This window comes from Anas acuta, chromosome 2 (genome assembly GCF_963932015.1).
Source record: "Anas acuta chromosome 2, bAnaAcu1.1, whole genome shotgun sequence".
NCBI classification, from domain to species: Eukaryota; Metazoa; Chordata; class Aves; order Anseriformes; family Anatidae; genus Anas; species Anas acuta.
The window spans coordinates 11,413,426-11,440,299 of NC_088980.1; the positions used below are offsets into that span (position 1 = coordinate 11,413,426).

Genomic DNA, 26,874 nt, shown 5'->3' on the forward strand with positions numbered 1-26,874 from the left:
AGATCAAAAGCATTCCTGAATCCTTCACTCCACCAATGAGCACAGCTCTGAAAAAGTCGATACAAAGAAATTCCTTGTCTCAAAAATCCTTAAGTTGGATTTTTCTTGAAATGCATTTAACCTTCAGAAAATTCAGGCATCCTTATTGATCTTTCTAAAGTTTGTGTCAGTTTACTTCTGCGTGGGTCACTGACGTACCTGTTGTGATCCAAAAATCAAGTTTTCAAGTTAGGAAAAATACCACAAATAGAACTTGCCTTTTGATACCTACTGCAGATTAATCTGATTGGGGTAATTTCTTTTACTTGTTTTGAGAGTTGCTTTAAGTTGTAATGATTGGAAGCTTTTCTATTTTATGTGAAAGCTAATAGTCAAGAGGAGCTGGCATTACCTGGATTTGAAGTCCTTTTTGTATGGTATGCTGTACAGCCCAAGATAACTAGCTTGTTGAATCAGAGTTAAAAGTTAAAAGTTTACACTTGTAACAATATTTACAGCTGTTTTTTAATCTTGTAGATCATACTGCTTTGCTCTGGAGCATAGAAACAGGGAAGTCCCTTGTCAAGTATGCAGGGCACGTTGGATCAGGTAAGATAAGGGCGTGTTGTGTAAACTGGAAGCAGAATGTGTTTGGGAGAGGGAAATGTGTTTTGGACAACTGCAGAAATGTTTATTGTGGTTTTACTGTCAGGTTTGCCAACACCATTAGCAAGTTAACTGTAAATTTCCATTAGTCTTCATACTGTGAATGTTTTCTAATGTGATTCTATTTTAGAGAGGGATATTAAGACAGTTCTGCAAATGCTGAATGAATAAACAGCTCCATATAAAGAAATGTAACAGACACAGGTACAACACTTAGAAGTTAAATGTCAGAATTCATTAAGGCCTTCATGCGTATGCAGAACAAAGAGAAGCTTACACAATCAGAAACTGGTTATTTTGTAGGATCTGTGTTTTATTTGTGATTCACTATACAGGTGCTGGGTGACCATCGATCTTCACTTCTTTGTTCAATATGTGATTCAATATATAATTTATTGCATGGTATTAAAATCTTATTTTGAAGATAGTTACTTCCCTGTTTGTCTTCCTCTATAACAGTATGAACATTTCAGAAATGTGACCTTAGTGTTTTTGTATTGCTTCTTGGATGGAAAAATGCAGTGCAGTAAGTGTTCTGATGTTAATCTTCATTTTTGGTGTCCAGTTTGACAACAAGCACCTGTTTAGCTCCCTTCTACCTCATAATGGGTAAGAATATTGGGTTTTATAGACCAAAGGTGGTGATGTTTTCCATAGCTTTAACTTGCTGATGAGAGTTGAGCTCTCATATCGCATATGGAGCATTGAGTCATGCATCCAGAAGATGAGGGACACCGTCATTAACCTGGTGTGTTTGGTTAGGTAATGCAGCTGGCACATCACGTGAACTCTGTGGCAAGGACGCAAATAGGATTAAGTTCTGTGCAGTAAGGTCAGCTGCTTTCAGCCAGGAGTTCTATTTTTTTTTTTCTTTGCTGCTACGACTACTAGCTCCTATAGCATAAGGATTCTAACGCCCTATAGATAGATGCATAGAGACAACAGGTCACACTTAACTTGTGCAGGTCTCTCAGGTTGCTTGCAGTGTGGTGAGGGTACAATTGGTACCCTTTTGGCCACCAGGACGTGTCTTTGGCTCATGCTGATCTTACCATCAACCAGAACCCCCCAGATCTGCAAGGCTGCATGCCAACCTCTTGTCCCCCAGCCTGCATGTGCAGCCAGGATTATGCTGTCCCAGAAGCAGAATCTGACATTTGTGCTCGTTAAATTTCATACGATTGGTGATTGACCAGCACTCACATCTATCAAGATATCCCTGTAAGGTCTCTACCCTTAAGGAAATCAGCATTTTCCTCTAATTTAGCATCACACATAAACTTAGTATGTACCCAGCTCCTGTGTTGAGTTGATGATGTTTTTGTTTGTTATTTTCTTTTTAAATTGCTCTTTGGGTAATCATGAAAATAATAAGACTCCAAACTATAATCAAACAGTTTGTAAACTAAGTTTTAAAATAAAAGAATTACAGTTAAATTTCAGTTCATATAGCTCGTATTTAGTTAGCTTTGTTTACTTGTTTATGTTTGACAGTTGGTTGGAAATAGAGCAGGGATGTTCGATGCCAGCAATTAGTAGACTTGAGGTAGATCAGCATGAATAATGAGTAACTTTTTCAATTTCCTACTAAATTCTAGCACTCTCTTTTGAGATCATGGGCATCTCTTTTACTTGTATGATAGAAATGATTTTCAAGTTCTTTCTTGAAGAACTATTGAGGAGAAGCTCATGGATTTTGAAAATGAAAGTGCTTAGTAATGTAAAGTAATCGAATTTTAAGCATTGAGCTAAGAACAGCTTTGTAGGCTGATAGAATTCTTTTAGGACTGTATTGTAAAACACTCATGCTTCAATTACATGTAGTTTTGCAGGACTGAAGTCTAATTTCTATTATTTCCATTGGATCTTTAGGCATTTGTTCCTGTAATCTGTAGCAATAAGCAGGAAGTTGATGGTCCTGTGTAGGAAGTTTTCATTATGTTATAAATGATTATGAATACTTAATGCTCTAAATTTCCCTAGAGTGAATTTATCTCCAGCAAGCTTGCACACAATTACATGAATATAGTTTTTTTTGTCCTTTTTAACATGAAACACTTGCACTATGTTTAGGAAATAACTTGCTAGAAAATGTGTACTGTGGTATCTGTGATTGACAATAACTGCTTTCTTTGATACTACATAGGCTTACGTGCTCAAATATCATTGTGGTTTCTCTCACCTAAGAGACTATGATCTGACAAGAAGTTATTTAAAACTGAAGACTTCTTGATGTCTCAATACTTTACGATAAAGCATTGCGAAATAATTCTTTTAGTATGCTAGCTTAAAGCTTTCCTTTGTTTTACACAGTAAATTCCATAAAGTTTCATCCAACTGAGCAAGTGGCTCTTACAGGTACGTACATCGTTTTCATCTGCTGAGTACTTTAATTATGTTGGAAAAATAAATGCATCGTTTACTACTGTCTCCCCTCTCACCACTTTATCAGTATCATTGCTGATAGAATGATCTTAATATTTGAATGTGTAAGAAATCAGAGCTAGATCTTTCCATCTGTTTATCATATCATACTGTCAGTTGTGCTTACCTGCTCCAAAACAGACCTTTGGAATCATACATCTTAGCCCTTTTGGATTAAGTTATATTTCCAGAAGCGAAGGAAAATATTGATACTGAATGTGCAGAAAAAAAGAAGGAAAGAAAATATGGATGGTAGTGTAACGATGTTTTCAGGATTGAGAATTTTGTCATTAAGCTTTGGGTTTGAAAATTGTCTAATGTGGTTAGTGCTGTGTTTTGTATGGGCCAGCGATTAGGGTGCTACCCTTGGGATTAAAGAGATCTGGATTCAATTTGCGTTTTTTGGGTAACTCACTGTAAAATGAAGATAATTGCTATTGAGGTTAGAAATTAAAATGCTGCTGCTTTTTGCTTCAGCAGTGGCTACCTTAAAAGAAGGTAGGCATGATTTCTAGCTAGGCTAATGGTGATTTAAGTTTGGCTAATTGGATTTTCCTGTTTTCATATGCTAACTCTATAGTTAGTGTTGCAGTACCATAAATAATATTGTTATGTAAACTGACTTATAAATAAACCAAAAACAAAAACCAAAGCAAAAAAAATAGCCATAGTGAGACTTCTGTTTTTCTGAGAGGCGTTTCCACAAAACATTTCCATTGAAAATTTGTGTCACTCGATTGACTTGACTACTTTAAATGAGGAAAAAAAAAAGGGGGGAGGGGGGGAGCAAGTGAGAAAACACCTCCCTCCCTGATCCAGAATACTGACACCCAAAAGCATGTAAGGCTGAACTTTTTTTTAACCTGTCTTACTTGGTCTATTAAAAATAAATTTCTCCAAATGTTTTCACACACATTTTACTTTCCAAGTCTGTGCACACACATAACAGACTGTTTTTCTTCTCAGTGTAGCACTCTCAACATTGTACTCCCTAAGTATTAGGAGCATGTTTGTTTTGTCCATAACAAAGAGAATCTTGTTTAGTGGGTAGGTTTCTTTGAAAAACAGGTGAAGTCTAAAATCAAATGATACCTGCTGAGCTGTGAACTGGTGCTAGTTAAGCTGAGTTGCTTAAGGCAGAGGCAGAATAGCTTCACTCTTGCTGTTTTGATTTTCTCATTAAAAATGTGCTAGAAACATGTAACAAAAGAAATCATTGAATGAAGAGGAACCCCCTAGCATTTTGGGAAGTGGCAAATGAAAGATGGCTCTTGCTAATGCATTAAGTAATTTCTTCAGATGTTACGTACTAGAACAGCAGTGATACTGGTGTTCTGATTTGTAGTATTTAAGTAGATATTTTTCACTGTAAGAAGGATTAATTTGGTAGATACTTACATTTTGCATGATTAATTATGTTCTTATCTGTATTGAAGCCAGGGGCCATTTCACTGAAACTTGCTTACCACAAAAGTTGCAGTGGTGTCTGCTTTTAAAAAAAAAAAAAAAAAAAAAAAATGCCACACAGACATTATTGCCAAATATGTAATATTTAAACTTGTTTTTATTTTTAATGGAAATGCTCTTATTTAGTCGGTCTCTCCTCTTCTTTCTCCCCCTTCCATTTTTTTTGTGCTTTCTTTTCCCTCTGCAGCATCTGGAGACCAGACAGCTCACATCTGGAGATACATAGTACAGTTGCCTACACCTCAGCCAACTGCAGACTGCAGTGTAAGCAATCAACTTACTGCAACTCAACTAATTGCACAGCAATTCCATCAGATATGGGTGTTATGATAATACTAAACATTAAATTTATACATAATTAAAAAATTGCATGATTTCAGGACTGGAAAAGGTGGGGTTTAAGGTTTTAGTTGAACAGGTATATTTCAGCATCTTTAGAAAAAAGATTCATGTTTTTGAAGATCAAAATAGAAGTGCAGAATAGGCTATGAAACTGCAAGCACTTTGACTTTTTTTCTGAAGGTGCTGAACATATAAGTAAATGAGGTGGCAAGTATGTTTTTTGTAACTAGTACAATCATAAATAATTATGAAGTTAAACTAATTAAGTTCTTGTACCTTACCTTACCTTACCAAGGTACCTGCATTAGCTGTAGTTGCTGTGAATTGAAAACTGATGGTAAAGGTTCATATTTTTGGCAATTATTTAATTGTATCTCTAAATCTGATTTCTGTTTGACCCTTGCCAGTATTCGTCATACTAACTGACATTTGCTGACTGAATAAAAGCCTGGGAACAACATTTACTGTAGACTGTCAAGTGTTGTATTTGACTTCAAGTCACCCTTACTAAATTGTGAAGACAAATGTAAAATGTAGTTCGTAGCGTGAGCTGTAGTTCGTAAGCTGCGTAGAGGCAGGAGATGGCTGTATAATGTGAGATATGTAGGTTGATTTCTGAATGGCAAATGTTTGATTCAGCTGAGTTGATTGGTACAAATGTTACTTTTTCTCCTCTGAATATGGTGAAGGAGAAGTGTATTTGGCTTGCATAAGTGAGGTTGGTTTCAGAGCTGGATACTTTCACCTATGCAGAAGAGTTTATTTTGTTTGTGTCAGCATGCAGTTCTGATGTGAGGACCTACAGACAAATCCTGATGTTGGGATTTGAGTTCTAAGGGATAAAAATATTACTGTAAATGATTGTCTTCCCAGAGATTAAAAAACAGTGTCCTTCTAGATGCTTCTGATTTTTTAAAAAAATTAAAGGTAAAAAAGTCCCTTAATACGTGCATGGGAATGAAACTCAGGGTAATAGAGTGAGAGGATTTACAGAAAAGATTTGCCAGACTGTAAGGTGGGCAGATATTCAGAGCTAAACAGTTCAGGAGAGATTTGAAAATGAAGAAGCTATTAAAAATGCATTTAACTCACCTGCCTTATCCCTTCAATTAAGATTTTCGTAGTAGATACCTGAGTAGGCTAGGTTCTAGAGAATTAAGCTACCCACGTTCACAGTAAAGGGGTTTGGATGCATTTACACTGTAAAATGTGACTTTGAGACATTCCTTCCCATTTATTTTTATTCCTTTTCCTATTGCATTTTATAGCAAGTGTCTGGAGAAGATGAATATGAGTTCTCAGATAAGGATGAACCTGATGGAGACGGAGATGGTTCTAGTGACTGTCCCACTATCAGAGCCCCATTAACTTCGCTCAAAAGCCATCAAGGAGTGGTCATAGCAGCTGACTGGCTTGTGGGGGGAAAGCAAGCTGTGACAGCTTCCTGGGATAGGACAGCAAATCTGTATGATGTAGAGACTTCTGAACTGGTCCATTCCCTTACAGGTATTTCTTCAGAAAGATAAAATTGGTGGTTTATTTCTATATGTGGGATTACTTTTAGATATTGAAACACTGGGGAGGTTAAGTTGTTGCACTGGAGTATGGTGTGAGCTTGCTAAGGGCTGCCGCTGCTGCTCAGTTCTGAGTGGCTTCTCAAATTCCAACCTTGTGAATCCTGTGAGCATGAATTTGTGTTCTTTCATGTGATATATGGCCAATGAAGCAGTTGTTTTTAAAGTGAATGTAGCCAAATTTTATCTCTTGCAAAAAGTTTTTGTTAGCTTCGTGGCATATTAAGTAGCAATAATGTATTGCTACTTAACAGTCGTGTGAACTGAGTGGTAATTGTCTGATTTTTCTTTTTTGTTTTGGCTTTTAAATATAGTTCTAAACTTTTATAGCAACAGTAAAATGAAAGTTTGGAATGATGATTATTATTGTTTACTGTTTGTTTAAAAAAAAAAAATCATCAGCATTTCATTCCAAGCATATGTGGAAATGAAAAGTCTTATTTTCATTACCTTACATGTCCTCATCTGTGCTTATAGGGCATGACCAAGAGCTAACGCATTGTTGTACGCATCCCACCCAGCGTCTTGTGGTGACATCATCCCGTGATACAACTTTCCGTCTGTGGGATTTCAGAGATCCTTCTATCCATTCTGTGAATGTCTTTCAGGGCCACACAGAGTAAGTGACACTTACTTCACAATTAATACAAAACAAAAAAATTTTTTTAGAAGTTCTAGAAGTATAAATGTCCTCAGTTGCCAATCTGAACAAAGTTGTTAATGTGCTCTTTGAGGTACTAAGTTAATTCCCCTGTTTTATAAGACTTTTTTTTTTTTTGCATTGGTTATACTGTAGTTTAGGGTTATTACTACAATTGATCAAACAGGTCATCTCCGCTTGTTGTGCTTTCAGTGTGAAATAAATCACTGAATTACAGAATAATTGAGGTTGGAAGGGACCTCTGGAGGTCATATGGTAGGTCGTAAGGAGGACAGGTAGGAGTTTCAGTGAAAATTGTCTTTATTTTCACCTACAGTCAGTATTGTTACTGCCTTTTTGTTCTCATCTGAGATCTAAACCAACATCGAACCCTACTGATGTATGGTTCAGAATTGAAGTTTTGTTCCTTTCTGCTATATTTTATACTTTGTAGCTCTTGCTTCTCTCTTGAATGCAGTAAAAATACTGGTGAGGGAGTAAAAGCAGCTTTTCCTAAATACTTCACTGCTTGGTGGCAGAGCCAGGAGCACGGGCAGCAGAGCGCCCAGCAGATGGCACCACAGCTCTGCTGGTGGCCGCCAGCCTGGGTGCCTGCAGCCCCAGCTCAGAGCTGTCAAAGAAAAAACTCACACATAAAAGAGACTCGTAGGTGCCAGACTCTGAACTCAGAGGGTGGCATACCACTTCTGCCTCTTAAAACTTTGCCATCAGACATGTGATTTCTTGATTCCAAAAGCAATTTTTAGTTTTGGGAATGTGAGGGAGAAAGTAAAGACTTTAAACCTGCTCAGAAACTACATTTTCTGTTCACTGCTGTATTATGCTTTGTGTCTGTTTGCATACTGAAGACGTAGGTGGATAGTGTAATTTCAAATTCCTTTTTTATTAACTGTAATGATTGCAGATTTAGTCAAAATGGCACTTTATCTTTTAAAAATAAACTACAGTGTAACAGGCTGAGACTGTTACATACAAAGTATGGTTTTATAAGTTGATTTCTAAAACCAAAAAGCAATTACTGTGTGTTGCCTTGTGTGATCAACTGATACTTGCTCAAAACAGGTGTATGTATACCAGAGTTGAGTCTGTTTGTATTTTAAACGAATGGACTAGGAAATCACGTGTTATTTTGGTGTCCTGCACATATAACTGTTTGTTTTATTAGAAGTGGGGTATTTCTTGTAGTTTACTCCTGTCACAGTTCTGACTAGAAAGGACTAGATAGTCCAAGAAAATAAAACCTTGTCCAGTAAGGCCAGAAAGAGCCTGTTGTGATCATCACATCTGTCTTGGGCTTCTTATAGTGGTGCCTATTTTTAATTAAGTGGTAATTTTAGAAGAATTGTCCGATTTTATATTAAGTTCTTCAGTAATAAAGATTTCAACTTAGTCCTTGGTACATCCTGTAAGTTGCTTGTTCCAGCATTTAACCTCCTTGTTAAACTTTTTGTGCCTTTCTCGTCTGAGTTTGTCTAGCGTATTATACCTGGTGTACCTCCAGTTTGTATCACTTACTACTATTCCCTGTATGATTTTGCTGTGTGCACCACAAGGAATTTATATTCCTAGTAATTTTCATTTCCAATCATATTATTCCATGAGATGTTTAATAGAGCCCTGGGAAAAGGATGCAGTATCATCCAGACATTGACCTGTTGCAAGTTAATTGAGCTCATTTCCTGAGTTAAAGCCTCTGTGTTTGGCACTCAAGTGGTTTAGCCCCAGCAGGCAGTTGAGCACCACAGAGCTCCTTGCTCACTCCTCTGCACTGGGATGGAGGAGAGAACTGGAAGGGTAGATGTGAGAAAACTCCTGGGTTGAGACAAAGAAAGCTTAACAGGTAAAGCAAAAGCTGCACCCACAAACAGAGCAACAAATTCATTGACTACTTCCCATCAGCAGCAGAGGTTCAGCCTCTGAGGTGCAGAGGTTGCATACAGCAGATGAATTGGAGCTTTCCACTGTTGTCATCTGCAGTCACACAGTGAAAGGAGGAGGAATATACAATAATCTGAAAGAGCTAGAGAATGTCAGTGTTTTTCTGAATCTTCAGGTATTCTACATGTGGTGAGATCTTTCTAGATTTACACCTCCAAGGTGTAAAATACTGTCTTCAAAAGCAGCTTTGGGTAGCTCTTAGTTGAATGCCCTTTGTTAATGCTTCTTGACTGTGTAGTGCCTTGTTAGGCACCAACTTGTCATGGCAATAAGCATGTTTCTGGCTTCAGAAACATCATCTGAGCGGGTGCTTTTGACCTAGGCTGAAAAAATTGCAAAATTTGAGTTCTCAGACTCAGAGCCAGTACATCAACGTGAAGAATGTGTTAGTTGGTGGTCTTATGTCTTTGTAGGCAAACTCAGACAAGAATTGCTCAAAGTGGATCTGGTATTACTGCTGCTGAAGAGCAGAATGGGGTGGCTTGTAGCATTTCCAGACTACTGCATATGCCTTCGACTTTCATTCCAATTGTGTGGCTATAGGAGATGTGTGGAAAGCTCCAGCACCTCTGCTGGCTGTGTATCTCTGAATGGTGAGTTGTGCTTTGTGAGCGCTGTGAAACGAAGGAGGCGCAAACTTCCTTCGCTTCTTCAACTTTTCATCTTCTAACTCCTATTTCTGCTGAATTAAAAAATGTAAAAATACTTGATTAGTGGCTGATTAGGATGCTGGGTTGAATTCTGACATTTAATGAGTGTGGAATTAATGTCAAAATGGCATCCTGTATTAAGAGACTAATAATTGTTTTAGTTTCATGGACACTCAAGTTTGCCAAGGTCAGCAGGCTTTCCCAGATCCTTTATTCTGCAAGATTTAATTCTCATACCTGTTATGTGTCTTGTTCGCCTTTGAAAGCCAAGGTGATGTGGGTGAAGGGAGAATACCTTGTTGGATGCTGTCAGTGAAATTCAACCAGTTTCAAGCACTGGGTGTTCTTGAGATACTTCTGGTCTTTCCTCAGCTATTAATGCCATCAGTGATGCTTTACTCTGTCTTCTGTTTTTCTACTTTTTCTAATCAAGGAGTGCCTTTGGCATTCCCCGTGTGTGGGTCTCTCAACTCAGCTTCTGTAGGAAGTGCAAAACTTGTCTGTGAAATCTGTTGTTTTTCTGCCCAAGCCTGACTGATTCTTCTCTTACTGTATCTATCTTGTTCTGTCTCCTCCAAAAAATTAGGAGTTTTATTTAGGGTATCACTACCATGTGTGTAAAAAGGTAACATAACTGGGTTTGTAAGCCCCAATAATCAGTAGTATTCAACTTAGCTTTTTTCTTGTAAACATTGTATCATCAGACTAAGAGGGAAGGCATTAAAATGTGATGCTATGGAGTTGATATCAGAGAGATTCTATTTTTTTTTTTTTAAATGACAATTAGACTCTCTCTGTTTTTGAATTTTTTTTTGCCATCTTTATTTTGAGAGAATAGTCAAAACTTGATGAAGTTTAATCCTTTCTTCCTGTAAAAGGAATGTACATAGTGTTACAGAGAAAATCAGTTACAAGGAAGTTTTGCTGTAGGATATAATACTAACAGTTCGAGTAACTGACCTTATCCTAGCAAGTTCTCTGCTATACAACCAGTAGTATGCACTCGGAAATAGAGGTGTACTGCAATCACTTTTGAAATTCTGGCAAATGAGTCATTCCATAAATGCTAGCTGTATGTATGTCAGTATTTGAACATTTTGACAAATAAAGAGAGTTACTGCACCGTCATGGAGTTGAAGTGATGAAAAAGCAGTTTGAAAGATAATATTCTTTGATAATTTTGTTTTCTTTTTGATTTTTAATTTGTCATTGACTAATCGTCTTGTAGAGAAAACTGCTTTGTAATTAATAAATATAAAAAAGTAAGCGTCTCTTTAAGCTGGAAGAGTAACTTTGAAATTAAAAACCCTGTATCTCCTTAATAATAATAATAATTAAAAAATCCATCATATGTTTTGTTTGAGGGAATGGAGTATATAACACAGAGTTTGACTGTACTCGATGTTAGCCATTGGAGTTTTTGTCAACCACTTCAAAAAGAAAAAAAAAAAAAAAAAGATGAGGGCAATAAATCTATTTAGATGTTTGTGAATGCTCTCAGCTTTACTACAGTAGATGGAGGGAATCTTAATTCCATTTTGTGAATGCATGCTCTAAAAAGTACTATGATTTTTTTTCAAATGACCCACAGAAAAGCGTAGCCAAAGGCCTTTTCTTTATATCCTGTTCAATGGAAAACACTTCATAGTGTTTTGTTGTTTTAAAGCTTACCTAACGCATGCAGCAAGACTGCAGGGATAAATGAACCTTTTTTATCCATCATAAAGGTAATGGAATTGATTTTAAAGACATCTGCACCTTAACTAATTTGCTAACTTGCCATTGAGTAATTCTCATAAAAGCTAGCAATTGGTTTTCAATCCTGTATCTTTTTATCTCCTGTAACTTTTGTTAAGACAGAGAAAAAGAGATATGGGGTGTTTTCTCTGAGTGTCATGGAACGCGTATCTTTGAAAGGCATTGTTGATTTAAACACTATAGATGACTTTTCGGTATGAAGCTGTCTCTGAATTCCCACTGTTTTTGTGTTAATTCTTTCGTGGTTTGTTTTTAGCACTTCTCAAGTGGGAGGAAGAAGTTCTGCTGATATTTGGAGATAAAACCAGAAATAGACTTGGGGAGTTGTGTGTGTAGCTGCTCTTGGACTTAAGTTCCTTAGCACTTCTAAAACCTGAGTGCACGGTCAGATCTGGAGATATTGGGGTGCTCCTTACGTGGTACTCCTATGTCCAGGGCAGACTGCCCTCCATAAATGGAGGCTTTAAATCCAGGTCCAAGCTTCCCCACAGGCTGTGGGGTGCTCTTTGTGAGGATATGCTTATTTTCCCAAACAGAAGGTGGACTCCTGCGTGCAGGAAATGCTGCCCCAAATACCTCTTTCTTTAGGTTTCATTCCTAAATTTTACCACTTGGAATATGAAACGTGAGTTGGAACGCTCTCATTTGGTTAACTATGATTTGGTGTACGTTGACTGTGTTTATCCAAAAGCTCTCTTTCAGTTCATTTTCTCCAGAACCCTGGCCCACATGCGGGTTAGTGCTTTTTAGTAGCTGCCTTCCCACTGCCAGGAAAACAAGTCCTCTCCAAGTACTCAACAGCAAACCCCAGCATAGGTTGCAAATCAAAATGGAAACCGCAGTGTTAACTTTCTTCTTTGGTGCTTTGCCAGTAAGTGTTCTGCATCAGCATTTCATGGTCCAACATTTTCCACATCATTTTTTTTTTCCCTGTGTGTGAAATTTCAGCAGATTGTTATGCAAAACAGTTCTGTGTCTCAGTGTGACTGGGGAGACAGCTGTTCGGCCTAATGAGGAGTGCTAGCACTACAGTATTTCTGTTGATTGAGACCCACGGAGGGAGCAGAATGTTCGAGGCCAGGCAGCGGTGTGTGGTGAGGAAGTGCCACGCTGTCAGCTGGAAGTACACGCTCGGCTGCTCCCTACGACAAGATAAATGAGTTTTGCTGGGGTTTGGCGGGGGCTGAAGCTTTTCTGGAGAATGGTCGTAGCACACCAAACTCCCTGTGGGACCCGTGGTTTGAAGTGTCATAAGACTGCTGCTTCCTTGCCAGTTTTTTTTTTTTAATGTCCTATAATACCTGTCATCTTTTTGAGTTATTAAAAACCTAATGTCTTCTAGCATTCCATTAACACGGGGTTTGATGATCTTTTGTTGACACTTTTTATTAATTTTGCCAAGGGGACGTTAACCACAATTTCAGTTGGGTTAGAACAAATTGAAGACTGGTATCGATGGAAAGTAAAAGCAGCCCCATGAAAATGCAGAAAGCAGCCTTTTATTTTTGTGATGTGGGTGGGATTAGGGAGGCAATACTTCTGAAAGGTTATTGGGATGTTGGCTGCTCTGCCAACTTCTTTCTTCCCACACAGACTTTGCTTAGCTTGCTTCTCAGGAAGTGGGTTTTCTCAATGTTGCCTTTTTGCAATAAAAAGTGCTTTTATATCTAGCCTTTGAATTCAGAGCTCCTTATGAAAAAGGCTATTGTAGTCATGTGTGCTTGTAAATAGCGCATATCTCAGTCTGCAGTGCCTTCCAGTGAAGCTTTGGGATGGGAGCCAGAGGATGAAGACTAGTAAATGCCTTTAAGGACATCACGGAAAACAGCATGGCAGCTTTCCTTTTGCCTTTCTACCCTTTACCCAGTCATCACAGAGAGCTACAGGAGAACTCCGGTGCACTTCTATTTTACAAACTTCTTCCTGATGTGCCCAGTAATATCAGAATGAATTGTCAAACTGAAAGTAGTGCAGAAAAGGATTTTGGTTTATTTTGAAAATCTTTGAGCGAACCTAGAGCTGGCGTTCTGTTTGCATGGCAAAGGCTTTGAATGTTTTCATTTGAAAGATGATAAATCTAAGAAAGAGAGACTTTATGTGGTCAAAAAGACTTAACTGTTTGACAGTGATAAGTGATAAAGGAGAACCAATACGAGATCAAAGAAGCTGGAAAACTGTTTAAAGTTGTGAAAAAAGCATCCAAAATTGGAGGTTTATTTAAAGACAGTTTGGGAACATATTACGACGATAATTGGAACAAAATGTATGATGGGAAAACAGATCATATCTGTGTGTTGGTAGCAGAATACTAAAATGCTGCCTTTTCACTCACCTGGAGTCTTTCTACAGCTTGAATTCCTTATGCTGTCATGTACAAGGTGGTCTTGCAATGCTTATGCAAAGTGTACAGATTTAATAGTCAATTTTAACTGCTAAACATTATTTCAAATGCGTTACACCAATACGGAGTGCAGTGGAAGTCTGAAATGTTTTACTGTGAGGTATTTTGCAGCTTGCTTTCAAGAATGTGGGGAAGGAAATGCAGGAATTAGTAAGTCGTGTGGAGGTCAGACAGGTGGAAGTTCTGTGCTAAGAACATACCAACTGTATGTCTGCAGTAACTTGATCGTGTGGATGAATTTTCTTCCCAAATGTGAAGGTGCTTATTGAAAGACTCCTCGGTTGTGGCCTTCATGTATCTTTTAACTTCTTGACTTTTAGTTCATGAGTCCAGAAGATTAGGCAAAGGCCTGTTATTATAATCATCTCCCTGATAGCTTAGCTGCACTCTAATAATGCATTAGGAAACTTGGTGTCATGAATAAAGTGGACCTTCATCCTAATTAAAACTTAATTTGGTGTCAATTTAAATTAAGAGGCTTGCATAAACTGGTCCATTGTGACCTGGCTAGTGCTAATCTCAATCAGCAGCTTGGGTAGGACATGAATTCAAATTTCTGCAGAACAACCAAAGTGACAGCAACAACTGACAACTTAAATTAAAATTACTAAATTCTAAGAAATTGATGTGCATGACCCAAGTTACAAGATAGGTCATTAAATCAAATCTGCAGAAACAGAGTTGAGAAGCCTTTCCTAATGATTTTAGGGAGAGATTGTATGCTTTCTTAGTGTACTCTGTGAACAGAAAAAAACTAGTTTTAAGTTAAGAATTCAAATTGTACTACTATTTTCATTTAAATACTGAGTACTACTGGTACAGTACAATATGAAATAGTAGGTGAAAGATGTAAATAAGAGAAAATTCTAAAATAAAATCGTTTATGTGAATAATATTTAATAATATAAATATATTTAGGTATGTATTATATATATATAAAAAATAAAAAACATTTTCTGAAAGTAATATTTTGTGCTTCCAGTTGGTATAAATATTCTTGAGAGTCCTTCTCTGGTTGAACTTGTGCATTTGAAGACATAATAGGTCGAATTTGAAGAGTTGGCTGGTCATGCTTCTTCATATTCATATTCATATTCATATTCATGCTATCCATTTTTCTTACCTGACTCTCAGACTTCAGCTATTGTTGAATAGGAATTGAAATCAGACTTGGAAATTGTTAGGCTGATGTAGTTGCTGCTAGTAGAGTTGTTCTGGAAGCTCTGTGTGTGTAGTAACGTGTTTAGGTGTGTGCACACAATAGCATTAGTTGTATCTCAAGTCGGATCTCCTATGTGTCTGCATTGTGCAAATGCCTAAGGTAGTTCTACAAAAGTTTTTCAATGGAAAATAAAACAACTTGAGTTAGTGGTCTCAAGACACTTGAGAGAAAGAATTTGATTGTATACTACTGATTCAGTTTTGGGTGTCTGTTGTTCAGCGTAGTGAACATTGACAAAGAAATGGAAAAGTGAATTAAAGCTTCATGAGGTAAAAGTGCCCAGTCCTCTTAGGATAAATGGAATAGGAGTGGTGCCTCCAAATTGACTCTGCACTGTTGGGCTTCTTTTCATAGCATGTTGGCCAGTCAAGCCCTTTAGACCTTAAATGAAACAACCTCTCATAAGATTGCTTTATTCTGAGATACCCCCATCAAGTTCTGTATTTCAGGTTATTTTGGTTTGTGCTCGGGCGAAGGCAAGCTGTATTTTTTAATGGAAACATAGGAGCGGGAAGTAGAACTCTAAATCAGCAGCTAGTTTAAATACAAACTTCAGAGCTTGATCTTTTTTCATTTTTACTCCTGTTTGTTCAGCACTGTGACATCTGCAGTTTTTACCGTGGGAGACAATGTTGTTTCTGGCAGTGATGACCGTACTGTAAAAGTTTGGGATTTGAAAAACATGAGGTCTCCTATTGCAACCATCCGTACAGATTCAGCAGTCAATAGGTAAGCAGATCTCCAAGTTACTATTTTCTTAATTCACTGAACAGAGATTTAGTTTTAGTCACTATAATTAAAGCTGTGCAGAGAGATTTATGAGTTTTTGAACGCATTCTGAAGTGGTTTTCTAAAATACAGATTTAGTCAACATTCATTTTCAATAAATATATTGTATTGATTTTCTGAGATTTTTATATGGAATGCAGAAGTTAAACCTGTTAGAGCATCTGGTACAATAAAAGTCATCTTAATGATTTAATACTTTCTTTTTTCCACTTTTGAATACTAACCAGGAAAAATTCAGCTATATCACTTCTTGTGAGCTTAAATTTATATCATCAAGTTTTGTTTGCCAGGCTGATTATTTTATGCATAACCTACTTTTGTCTCTTATGTGCAGGATTAACGTGTGTGTTGGCCAAAGAATCATCGCGCTTCCGCATGACAACCGACAGGTTAGGTTATTTGACATGTCAGGGGTACGATTAGCACGGCTCCCTCGCAGTAATAGACAGGTAACTGAATTTTTTTATAGCCTTAAAGTATGTCTGTGCTTCTCTTTCATACAAGGTTAAAAATAGGGTTTCATATCTGTAGTGTAAAAGCTGAAGAAATGCTGAAATACGCTTGTCTATACAAATACACTGTTGTTGAAAATGACCGAAGCGCAAATAAGTAAAACCACATTTTGGAATTGGAAATGATGTTTCAACTGGATTTCATCATAATTTTTCTTCTTGTGAAAGTGACCCCAGTGTCTGCCTTCTCTATTAAATGGATAAAAATGTTTAAGAGCGTTTTAAAAGTGTTTTAACATCTTGCTGTGAATCTCATCAGAAAAGTTCGATTTGAGATTTTGAGGTTTCAGGCTTTTTTCAATTAATGTGTGATGAATTTGTTTTGTAAAGAAATATAAAAGGAAAAAATGGGACATAGTTTTAAAAACTCACTTTATATGATTTGGTGAAAATCATTTTTTCTCCCGTGCTTATGCAAAGAAATTCTTGATATTTGGTACCAACTACTCAACCATACTTTCTGTAGCCACCAAGTTTGTTCATTTGTGGTACTATTTGGCACGGCAAGCACTGCTATTGTAGCAAATTAGACTAAGTGAAATTAATTGGATTATGTCACTCAAAGGGACCTTTTACAATACCTTTTTTAAAGACCTTAGTTTTCCAGCACATTTCAAATATTTTATAAGAAGTAGGATGCTTAACCATCTGAACGGCAGGGTTTCTGACTGTCCTGTATCACTCACAGCTTTGTGGAAACCAAGTACGTATGTGGATACAGCACCTGTTGACAGAATTGAGGAAAGGATTTTAAGAGCTGTTTAGTGCTTACCTATTTTTAAGTCTTGATATTGTGACTTTTCTTCTTTTCTGTATTTTTCCTTAATATTTACATTCTGGTCGACACTACAGAAATCATGGATATTTTTTGTACTTAAATGTTTGTCAGAATCCTCCTTGAGGTATTTTTCTTACTATTGGACTTGAACAATAGATAAGGCATTGCTTTTCCTCAGTATGACATTCCTCCTGCTGTACTGTTATCCTTTCTGAATTATAAACATGACAGACAAAAAAAAATCAACAGTAAACCTTGGAGGTTCATAAGAAAGCAGTTGCCAGCAAGTAGTTCCTTATTTTAAGATTGCTTTTATAAGTAAAAGTTTTAAAATCAAAATTCAGTTTGCTTTTGTAAATAAAGTGGCAATTAGATAGCAGACATACTGTGAAAACCTCAAAAGTTTTGATTCACCTGTTTGTAGACTTCTGTCTTTATGAACCCAGCTCTGGTATTAAGCAGTCTCAATGTCACAAAGATTTTTACCTTACAGATGGAAGTGGCTATAATATAATATAACAGGAACCTCAAAAACCAACAAAAAAAAGTAGAGCATGAACAAGTTTCTATTTTGACTTTATGTTGTTGACACAGAGGCTTTCAAATTTGTTGTAAGCAGTACTGATACATCTCAAACTGTTGCAGGGCCACAGAAGAATGGTATGCTGCTCAGCGTGGAGTGAGGACCACCCAATCTGTAACCTCTTCACATGTGGATTTGATCGTCAGGCTATTGGCTGGAACATCAACATCCCCGCTTTGTTACAAGAAAAATGAAATGCTGGAAGAATTTTTTGCATTTTATGTTGCCATGGACTTCTACACTCCTGCAGACTTCTCCGAATACTGGTCTGCTATTGCTCTAAAAGCTCTTCCTTACATGGAGACTTCAGCAAATGTTGTTCTTGTTACCACGTTGTGCACAGTTTGCATGAATTGTACAGAAAATGTGATTTTTTTAAAATTAGTTCGTCTCGTGTATGAACTTTTATATTTTGGCATCCACTGGTCAATATGTTCACTGTTGCATAGAGCACATAAATGTTCATAAGTTATTTAGCGTTTGATAGATAAACAGTAGGGCATTACATTTGTGACATAAATGTGAAATTTATGTAGTAAGTGTAGAGAATGTATAGCAGTCTGTTACGTTTTTCCATGAGTCTACATATCTGCCTTGGGTTAAACAGAATCTGCAGGGCTAAAAGTTTGAAATGAAGTGTGAATTTCACTAGGTATATGATTGTAAACGTTTCCCTGTTTGCATCTGATTGGAATAGTGTTTTTTTTTTTTTTTTTTAGTGCTGCAGTATAGTGCAACTTCAACTCCATTTTTTAGTCCAGTTACTGGAGAAATAGTAGATTTGAGAAGGAAAATATAAACTACTTGTAGTGAGCATAGGCTGCAAGGTTTATTCTGAATGCTTTTTGTACTTTTTCTTTTGAAAAAGAAAAACGGTCATTCTGCCCTTCTTATATAAAGTGATTCTAAAAATCTCATGGCATTTCACACTAGCAAAAATCCAGAATATTACGGTTCTAATCACTGAAATCTAGTCAAGCAAATTTTGAAGCACTTTAGTTTATAGCTATTGTTATAAACCATATATGAAAGTTTGACTTTACCAGTGAATGTGAGATGACCTTTGTAAGAAGGATTGCTTCTTTTTGGTGATCTGCCCAGAAAGGAAATAGTGTTTTTTTTTTTCATTTTCATTTTTTTTTTCTTATACCTACAGTGGGCATGTTTTTAAATGTGCTCACTGCCCAGATTTTATTTTTTTTGAGCCAGCAATACAAAATAAATTAGTACTACCTCAAAAGTGAATGTTGGTCAAGATGCATTGAATCTCTCTGTAGCTTAGAAAAAAGCACTTTTGGTCTCTGGCTGAAGAACTATCTCTGACATGAGAGGAAAGACAATCATACTAAATGTGATCCTTAAGATAATTAACACTTAAGGCTAATGGAGCAATATGATAAGCAAACATCATCTGTCACCTTTGTGTTCTCAGCTGTGGCGAGGGCTGCTGCAGTCCCTATCCTGTTCCAAGGGGGATAATTAACACAGGTCTCCCTTCTTTCTCCCAAATGATCTTACTCTGGTTTTGCTCCTCGCTGTGCTCAGCCGCTTTTGCACTGGCAATGTGGTGTTACGCCACAGCTGCTGATTATGTAAGTAAATGCAAGTGGCAGCTGACATCTTCAAAAGAACAGGAAGGCTGCTTCAGACAGACACTTCTTAGCTGGAGCGAGATACTGCCCCTATCTGTCTGACATATCACACTATAAGATGAAGGGTGAGGGAAAGCACTCTGACAGTGGGAATCAGTATATTGGGTTGCTGTAAGGAAAGTAGTTGAAACTTTTTATCACCACCTTAGGATTACATGAAGCTGTAGCTGTGCTCGTGTCCCATACAGCACTGTTCATAATGACATTAAGGCTGATGTGTTTGCTGGTTTGCCTGTTACCTAACATGTAAAGGCATTAGAGTGCAATGGAAGGGGATGGTGAATGCATCACTGAGTAGTTACAGGGAAGCTGGGGTCCTGGAAATGGTTTTTGAGTGCATAATATTGAAGAAACCCAAGGTATTTAATGGAGTAGTCCAGTATCTTTATAGTATGGGTTGTCGTAGCTTTTTTTTTTTTTTTTTTGAGGTACAAGATATATGCAGAATTGTATTGAAGAAATCTTAAAACACCAAAACTAGTGAGGTTGAGGAAAGCAGCTGCAGAATTCTAAGCCTTTTGATAACAAAGGTTAAAGGATGGTGTCAAAGATTGTTTTCACTTTTTTTTTTCTGGGTTTTTAACTCTTGGGTAAGGCCATTTGATGTTGGGTTGCAGGTTTTATTCTTTAAGAAAAAAGGCTCACTTCTTCTTTCAGTTGGTGATGGAGAGAGGTTTAGGCAGGTTGATGCTGCTTAACAAAGAGAGAGGCTTCTTTCCAGTCAGTAGAAACGGTTTCTCCAGCATAGCCTGTGTAGCATCTTGAGCAATGACTAACCTTTAATTACATGAGGTGGGGAAGAAGGTCATGGTTTTGGTCCTGCTGAACTAAATTGACAGCTTAGGCGTCTCTAATATACATATGTAACACAGGACCACTGGATTCTATGCAGTTTAATCATTGCTGCAAACTTTTTATATCACCAGAGGGACACACCTCTGGCACCAGGAACGAGCTGATTACACACTTTTACTTTTTAAAAATTAAAAAGAATCAACCAGACAAGGTGCTAGAGCCACGTTCTTATGAGCAGGCTAATACTCAATCAGCTAAATAGTGAACTATCCCTTAGCTTTATTTTATATCCTGTACTGAGGATATATCCTATATCCTGAGGATTAACCCCAGGCTGCCATTCCCCTTGAAGCAAATCACCCTTGAGCAGTAGTAGCGAATGCTACTGCCCTGGCTAAACACGTGGAAAACATTTCATGGCTTTGAATGTTCTAGAGAGAGTTTTTCAGCATTGTTCAATGTCCAACATTTCATAAAATGGAGGAAAGTTGCAGTTTCAGTATTGTGCAGAATTTCACAGGAAATTGATCACTGGGCAAAATCAAGCTTTTATGTCTTTCAAGCAATGCACATCAGTTTTCACAAGTTGTGTGTATACTTTACAATCAAATCTGGAGTGAAACATTTTATTTGTTGCCTAAACCTGTGAAAACCATCTTTTTGGAAAAAAAAAAAAAAGAATTTATAAGTTATGTGGAACCACTTTTTATTATTCTGCTAATTTGTTTTTAGATGTAATATGTTATTCCTCATTATGATTCAAAATGCATTAAAACATTCAACTTTTTTTTTTTTTGCAACCTGCTGTTCTTCTGTTCTGCATTAAAATTGCTATTAATATTTCATCTTGTTAATAGTCGAATGATCTTCCTATCCATTTTCCCCTCTTTCGCTCAAAAAGTTCACTTCCAGTGCAATGATGGGTGCAGTTCTTCGGGAAGAAGGCCAAGTCTGCCCCTGAGGTAGGACTTCTGGAGTGCTTTTGGTCGTGCTGGCAGTTAAGTGTGTAGGCTGAAAGGTGCTCAGACTTGGCATTTGTGCTCTCGTCTTCGGTTTTGTATAAGACATTTTGTAATCACATTTTGTTATGCAGATTAAACAGAAGTCTCCATGCAATTTTTCCCAGTACTTTATAGAGTGCTATTTTAAATGCAGTCTAAAACCTTCCATCACTATTTCTTTAGGTTAATGATGGTTTGCTTGTTGTACCCATATCATTTGAAACAGAGTTTTGCAGTGATAAAATCAATCCTAAGAAGCTTGGTGTCAGAGCAGGCTGTGCCATCTGGTTTCAGGTGCCTTAGCAGAGTCTCAGCCAGTACCTGAGTGCAGAACACAGCTGTAGGACGCTGCAGTAGGATACTTCAAAGTTCTTCGGGATCCTGTATTGCTACTTCAAATCTTCAAGGTCTAGTGCTCTGGAAAATTGTTATTCGTGTCACTGGTGATACGGATCAGAAATAAAAGACCAAAGTTACAGGATGACACAACAGACTTAGGGGCTGGTTTGGGATAGAATGCAACTCTTTGGTTTATTTATTTATATTTTTGGTCAATCTTGAGGGATTCAGATCAGGACTTACTGCAACTGATTTTAAACTTGCAATACTTATGGCCTTAAATCTCCTCATGACTTAAGTGATAGACATTTACAAAGGCTATTCCTGCTCATACTTTGGGTTGAGGGGGGTTGAGGATAAGTATTCTGAAGCCCAGATTTATTTCTTTTTTAAACCTGTGAGTAAATCGCATGCACAAGTGAGTGGTTTCAGTAGGATGTCTGTGCTCTAACTTGAAGAGCTGCAGGAGAACCGCTCTCATGCGTCACACTGTGCTTCTTTGACTGGCACGGAATTTTTATTTAATGCTCCATTGAGACTAAAGTATGTCACTGAAAAATTACTCAGCCTTGTGATATTTTATTTTTAAGTAGTGTTGTTACCTTTTCTAATTCCCACAGCTCATAATTTTCAGAACATAAGTAATTTGCAGGAGCTTACACAGAAAATCCCATTTAATTCAGACTGTAAATCCTGGTCAGAAGGTACCAGCGACTGGGAGAGGCACCGTGCTGGAGAAGGGCATCTTTGCAAACGTGCCATGGATGCTGCTCATCAGTGTCCTACAGAGAGTGTTTGTGCCAGGACACGGCATTTCTCAGCAGTCAAAAGCACCTTAGGCTCTTCGTACAACTTGTGGAGCTTTCAGAAGGGCGGTTCAATTTGAGGCCCCATTTCCAGCTGCTGCTCACTGCATGGTCCCACCTGCTTCCAGCAGTGAGGAGAAAGGGCCTGTGGTGTGAACAGGGATGGTAACCCAGCATTTGGAAGCTGATTTGAGAAGGAAGCAAGTTTGCATGAGAAACTAGAGGGGCAAATTTGTGATGAAAGTGTTTGGATTGCGGTTGAGGAACACAGAAAATGAAGGAAAATGCAAAGCTGAAATAAAACTGGGGCAGCTTAGGAAGACAGGTATAATGAGAGAACAAAGCAATGAGGAGGAGGTGTGTGCCTAAAAGGTGAAACTGTGACCCTCGTGGTGGTCATCTGGAGACGAATGGTGCTGGGAGAGCAGAGCCCAGTGTGTGCCCTTGACTTGAGGAGAAAAGGAAGAAGAGATGGGAACTGGGCAGGGAGAAGCAGCAGTTGCTGAGCTGCTGGGAAATGTGGATATTGGGATGTTCTGGTACTCAGAGCCCGGTGTGGAAACTGCTGGATGTTAAACATCTTTGCATTTTTAATAAGAATATGTTGTTGTTTTCAGTATCCTTGGTCTGGGGAAAACCTCAGTTATATAAACACAATGTTAATGATATATGTTCAATTTTCTACTTCAACTGTTGCAATGGTGCTGTGATTACTGGAGTAGCTGATGGCTGCACTCCTGGGATGGGGCTGTTCCAGTGGAGGACTACAAACGGTGCAGGCAAACAAGCTCCATCCTGCAAACTCAAGGTATGACAGCATGACATGAGGCTTATTAGGAGTCACTCAGACTGGAAATCTCTTCCTTTTTTTTGAATGAACAATTGATTTGCAAGAAAGACATGGTGTTTTACAAGGTCCCTTCGGGTACGTGTGGCTAGTCTACAAAGAAAGTTTCAGCATTTTAAATTTCAGCATGACTTCAAGCCAAAATGTTCTAAATACTTGCCTTAATTCTGTTTATTTCAATTTAATTTGAATTGACTGGGGATGCTTCCCAGCCAAGCCAAAATAGAGGCATTTGATTGCATCAGGGAGATACGGCTGTACTTCCAATAATTCTCTTAGTCCTGGGAAAGACAGAACCAGCCCTTCCGTCCAATTTTCACTTTGAGATGACAAAATTTGACATTCTCCATCACTAACCCAAATGAGTAAAAATCTTAGTCTTGGCTTCAGTGGTCAAATTTTTGATTCCAGTTTACCTGAATCACTTTTGATTAAAATACACACCTAAGGATACAGGCACTATCAGTCTTATGCAAACGTGACATTCTGTGTCTACATCAAAACCATTAGCTGATGGAAAGGAGAACAAATAACTGGTCAGCTCCATGAGGTTAATGTTCTAAACTTACATGCTTTCGGTACTTAATATTTTTAATTACTATTTTTCCCAAATGCTTAATGTGGGTAAAGCCAGAAATCCAAATTCTTATTTTCCTATTATTTTTTTCAACCTTATCTAAATTTTTATGATATCATTAAGATCAGCCTCATACACATGTAAAACTGAACTTAGAGTATTTTGATGGAGTAATGCGTGTCCTCTGAGGCTGTAGTTGCTGAGTATATAGCAAGCAGACTAATCCAAAAAATAAGAGAAAAAATCTGACACAGCGGGCAATAAACAGCACCGAAATCAGGTTGATAGTACGATAAAAACTTGAAGGGCAGGATTAAAGCATTAAGGTGCAGGGACAGAGATGAAGGAAAAGCAAAACTTTTCAGCAGCAGTTAAAGGGTAGAGGGAATAGTGATGATATCGTTATTAATTAAGATTGTTTTTCAGTGGGTAATTGCAGGACATGTTGTTTTGGCCTTTGATGTTTTATGAGGCTTGTGCAAACTGCTCGCCAGAAGGCTGTCAAAAAGTCAGATGCTGCAGTTCAGTGGTGCAACTTCCAGAAATGACGAGCTCCCGTCAGCCTTCTGTGCAGGCTGGTGGGTGGTTAGTAGTTTGGAAAATCAGATTCATACGCCTAAATGTGGAATTAGAAACTTCATCTTAGGTTCCTGCTTTTGAAAACCATACCCTAATTTTGTATATGTTTTATGTTGCTGCTGAATTAATGTACTTGAAAAGTTCTTGGACACAAACGCATAGTTCAATGAAACGTAAGAAAAGTAGAGAGATTGTTTTCCCTTTGAAGTTATATAAGGCTTCTTGGAGTTTGCTGCTGAAAAACTGAAGCGACATTGTGTCAGCTCCAGATACAACTATTTACTGATCAGGGAATAAATACCTTTTTAGGATACTCATTGCTCCTCTTTCAAATGAAAATCTTCTCCCCAGTGTGGAAGTCATAGCATATGTTTTCCACAGAAAAGGAAACCAAAGGTTTAGCTACAGACACATTTATGAAAAGTTGAACACTACAAATATTATGTTGGTGGCTACGTGTGCTTGCTTTGTTACAGAGCCTTGGCAAGTCTGTCACCTGAATTGGGTGACCGAAGTTGTACTCATCCATATCTATCTATCTATCTATCTATCTATAAAATCCTCCATTGTACTTCCATTATGTGCAAAATGGAGGAAATCAAATCCAAATGCATATATTTACGGGGACCGGACCTTTCAAACTGATGTCTTATTTCTGAGAAACTGCCTGTACAATAACTTGGGTTGCAGTTTGGTCTTTTCTGTGCCTACCTTGAGGGTAGCACTGGATGCCCGTCAGCAGGTGAGCTTACTGAGGGGCACTTTCTGTGTCAGAGTACTGATGTACAAGCAGGCAGTGACAGAGAGATGTGTCCAAATGTTTCTTTTACCAGAAAATACAACCTCCTTGAAGTGAGTGGCATTTATTTGCACTGGTGCAGGCAAGGGGTCTTGGCGATGAATATCAATTACTCTATATGAGATGGTGTAAAATGAAACTTGGTCCTAACTTTTGTGCCAGTGGGAGATGGAGCAAGGTGGGGGCAATGTCAGGGGCTTTGCCCCCAGCAGCAGCTCGGGCCTAGGCAGGAGGGAAGGGCCCAAACCACGAGGGGGCCGCCTGCAGTGCCGAGGGCCCGCCATCTCTTCCCAGGCCTCCCCGCAGCTGGAGAGAGGCATTTTTGAGAAGGCTTTCATGGCTTCTCACAGCCTCCTTCCTCTTCAGTACTCAGACATCAGTTTGTCCACATTCTGACCTTGCTGCTGTGTGCTTAGCACTTCTCTGCAGCACTAAAGTCTGGTGTTGTGGTGACAGAATAACCGGCCTGCAAGGGGTCTCAGCACTTGGCTTTTAACACTGCACTTTTCTCGTCCTTTACCTGCTCGGCTGCAGTGTGTCTCCCTCACGTTCATGCAAGTTCATGCTTGCAGTAGTATTTTCAGTAAATCAATTTTTGTCAGACTAGTATTGTCTTTTGAAAAAAGCATTGGCAAGTTCTTAAAAGAGGCAGCTATAAACAGATCAACAGCGCACTGAAGGGAAGCTTAAGAGCAAACGCTAGATAGAGCCATATCCCTGCAGATATTAGCTGTGACCCACGTAAGTCAAGCGCTCATGAGAAAAATATGAATATCACAAGAGAAGATGACCCAAAATCCTTGAGTTGTGCTCTGCTGGGAATAGAGACAAGTAGGTTGAGGTACTTCTGGGGAACAATGTACAGAAAATTAGTGTTATTTAGCCCAATATCATTGTTACCATAACATATAGAAGCCTTAACAGTAGATACAGCCAGTAAGGGAACATTACTCTGGCCTTGGGGTGCTGCCATGTTGGGCACAGCCACCCATCAGCCCTTTGGGGTTCCCCACTGGGGACACACTGGGACCAGGGTGACACAAGCACAGCCAGGGAGCATGAGGAAACATTGAGTGGATTTTAGAGGGCTTCATGGTGAAAACAAGGTGGCCCAGAAGGAAATCAGTGACAGGGCCCTGTGGTGCCACAGGGACAGGGTCTGATGTCTCCCAGGAGCTCTGCAGAAGCAGGAGGGATGGGACTGGTGGCGATGGCTGGCCCCACAGGATGATGACCTGGTGAAGGGCACGTCAGCTTGGGCTGTGAGGTGTGGCAGGAGGGGGGTGGCTTGCTGCCTTGGGGACATAATGAGGGACAACATTAGAGGTGGTGGGAGGGGGTGCAGAGGGGTAGCGGGGGCTCAGTGAGGAAGATGAGGGAGGAGGAAGGCTGGAGGGGAGCCTGTGAGACTCACAGTGGATTGTTTAGGATATGAAAAACTGATGAAAACTTTGATGTCAGCGGAAAAATAAAATTAAAAAAAAAAAAAAAGAAAAAGAAGAAAGGACACAAAAAGCTCAGAAGAGGATGAGAGTGTGTGTGGGTGTTAAGGCGATAGGCTTGAGTCACTAAGGCAAGTGAAGGAGTTAGAAGATGAAAAAAAACACAAAAAAGTCGGCGTCTGTGAAAGAGGAGGAGGAGTGGGCTGTGGGACAGGGAAGGTGACGTTGTGTTTTTGCCAGTTTTCTGATGAAGGAAGCTGGAGTGACTCAGTGCAGTGATACCCAGAGGGGCA

General features: G+C 38.5%; 1 protein-coding gene across 6 annotated transcripts in view; it reads left to right on the top strand.

Annotated features, from left to right (window-relative positions):
* The window catches only part of WDR37 (WD repeat domain 37), a 40,638-nt gene extending 19,604 nt beyond the window's left edge, over positions 1-21,034 (top strand). For all 6 annotated transcript variants that reach the window (XM_068673489.1, XM_068673488.1, XM_068673493.1 and 3 more), the window contains 8 exons: positions 517-588; positions 2,959-3,003; positions 4,724-4,800; positions 6,147-6,384; positions 6,930-7,071; positions 15,677-15,811; positions 16,206-16,320; positions 17,807-21,034. In XM_068673489.1, the coding sequence (XP_068529590.1) occupies positions 517-588; positions 2,959-3,003; positions 4,724-4,800; positions 6,147-6,384; positions 6,930-7,071; positions 15,677-15,811; positions 16,206-16,320; positions 17,807-17,938 (956 nt within the window). In that variant the 3' untranslated portion in view covers positions 17,939-21,034. The remainder of the gene's footprint in view (positions 1-516; positions 589-2,958; positions 3,004-4,723; positions 4,801-6,146; positions 6,385-6,929; positions 7,072-15,676; positions 15,812-16,205; positions 16,321-17,806) is intronic.
* The last annotated feature ends 5,840 nt before the right edge of the window (positions 21,035-26,874 follow it).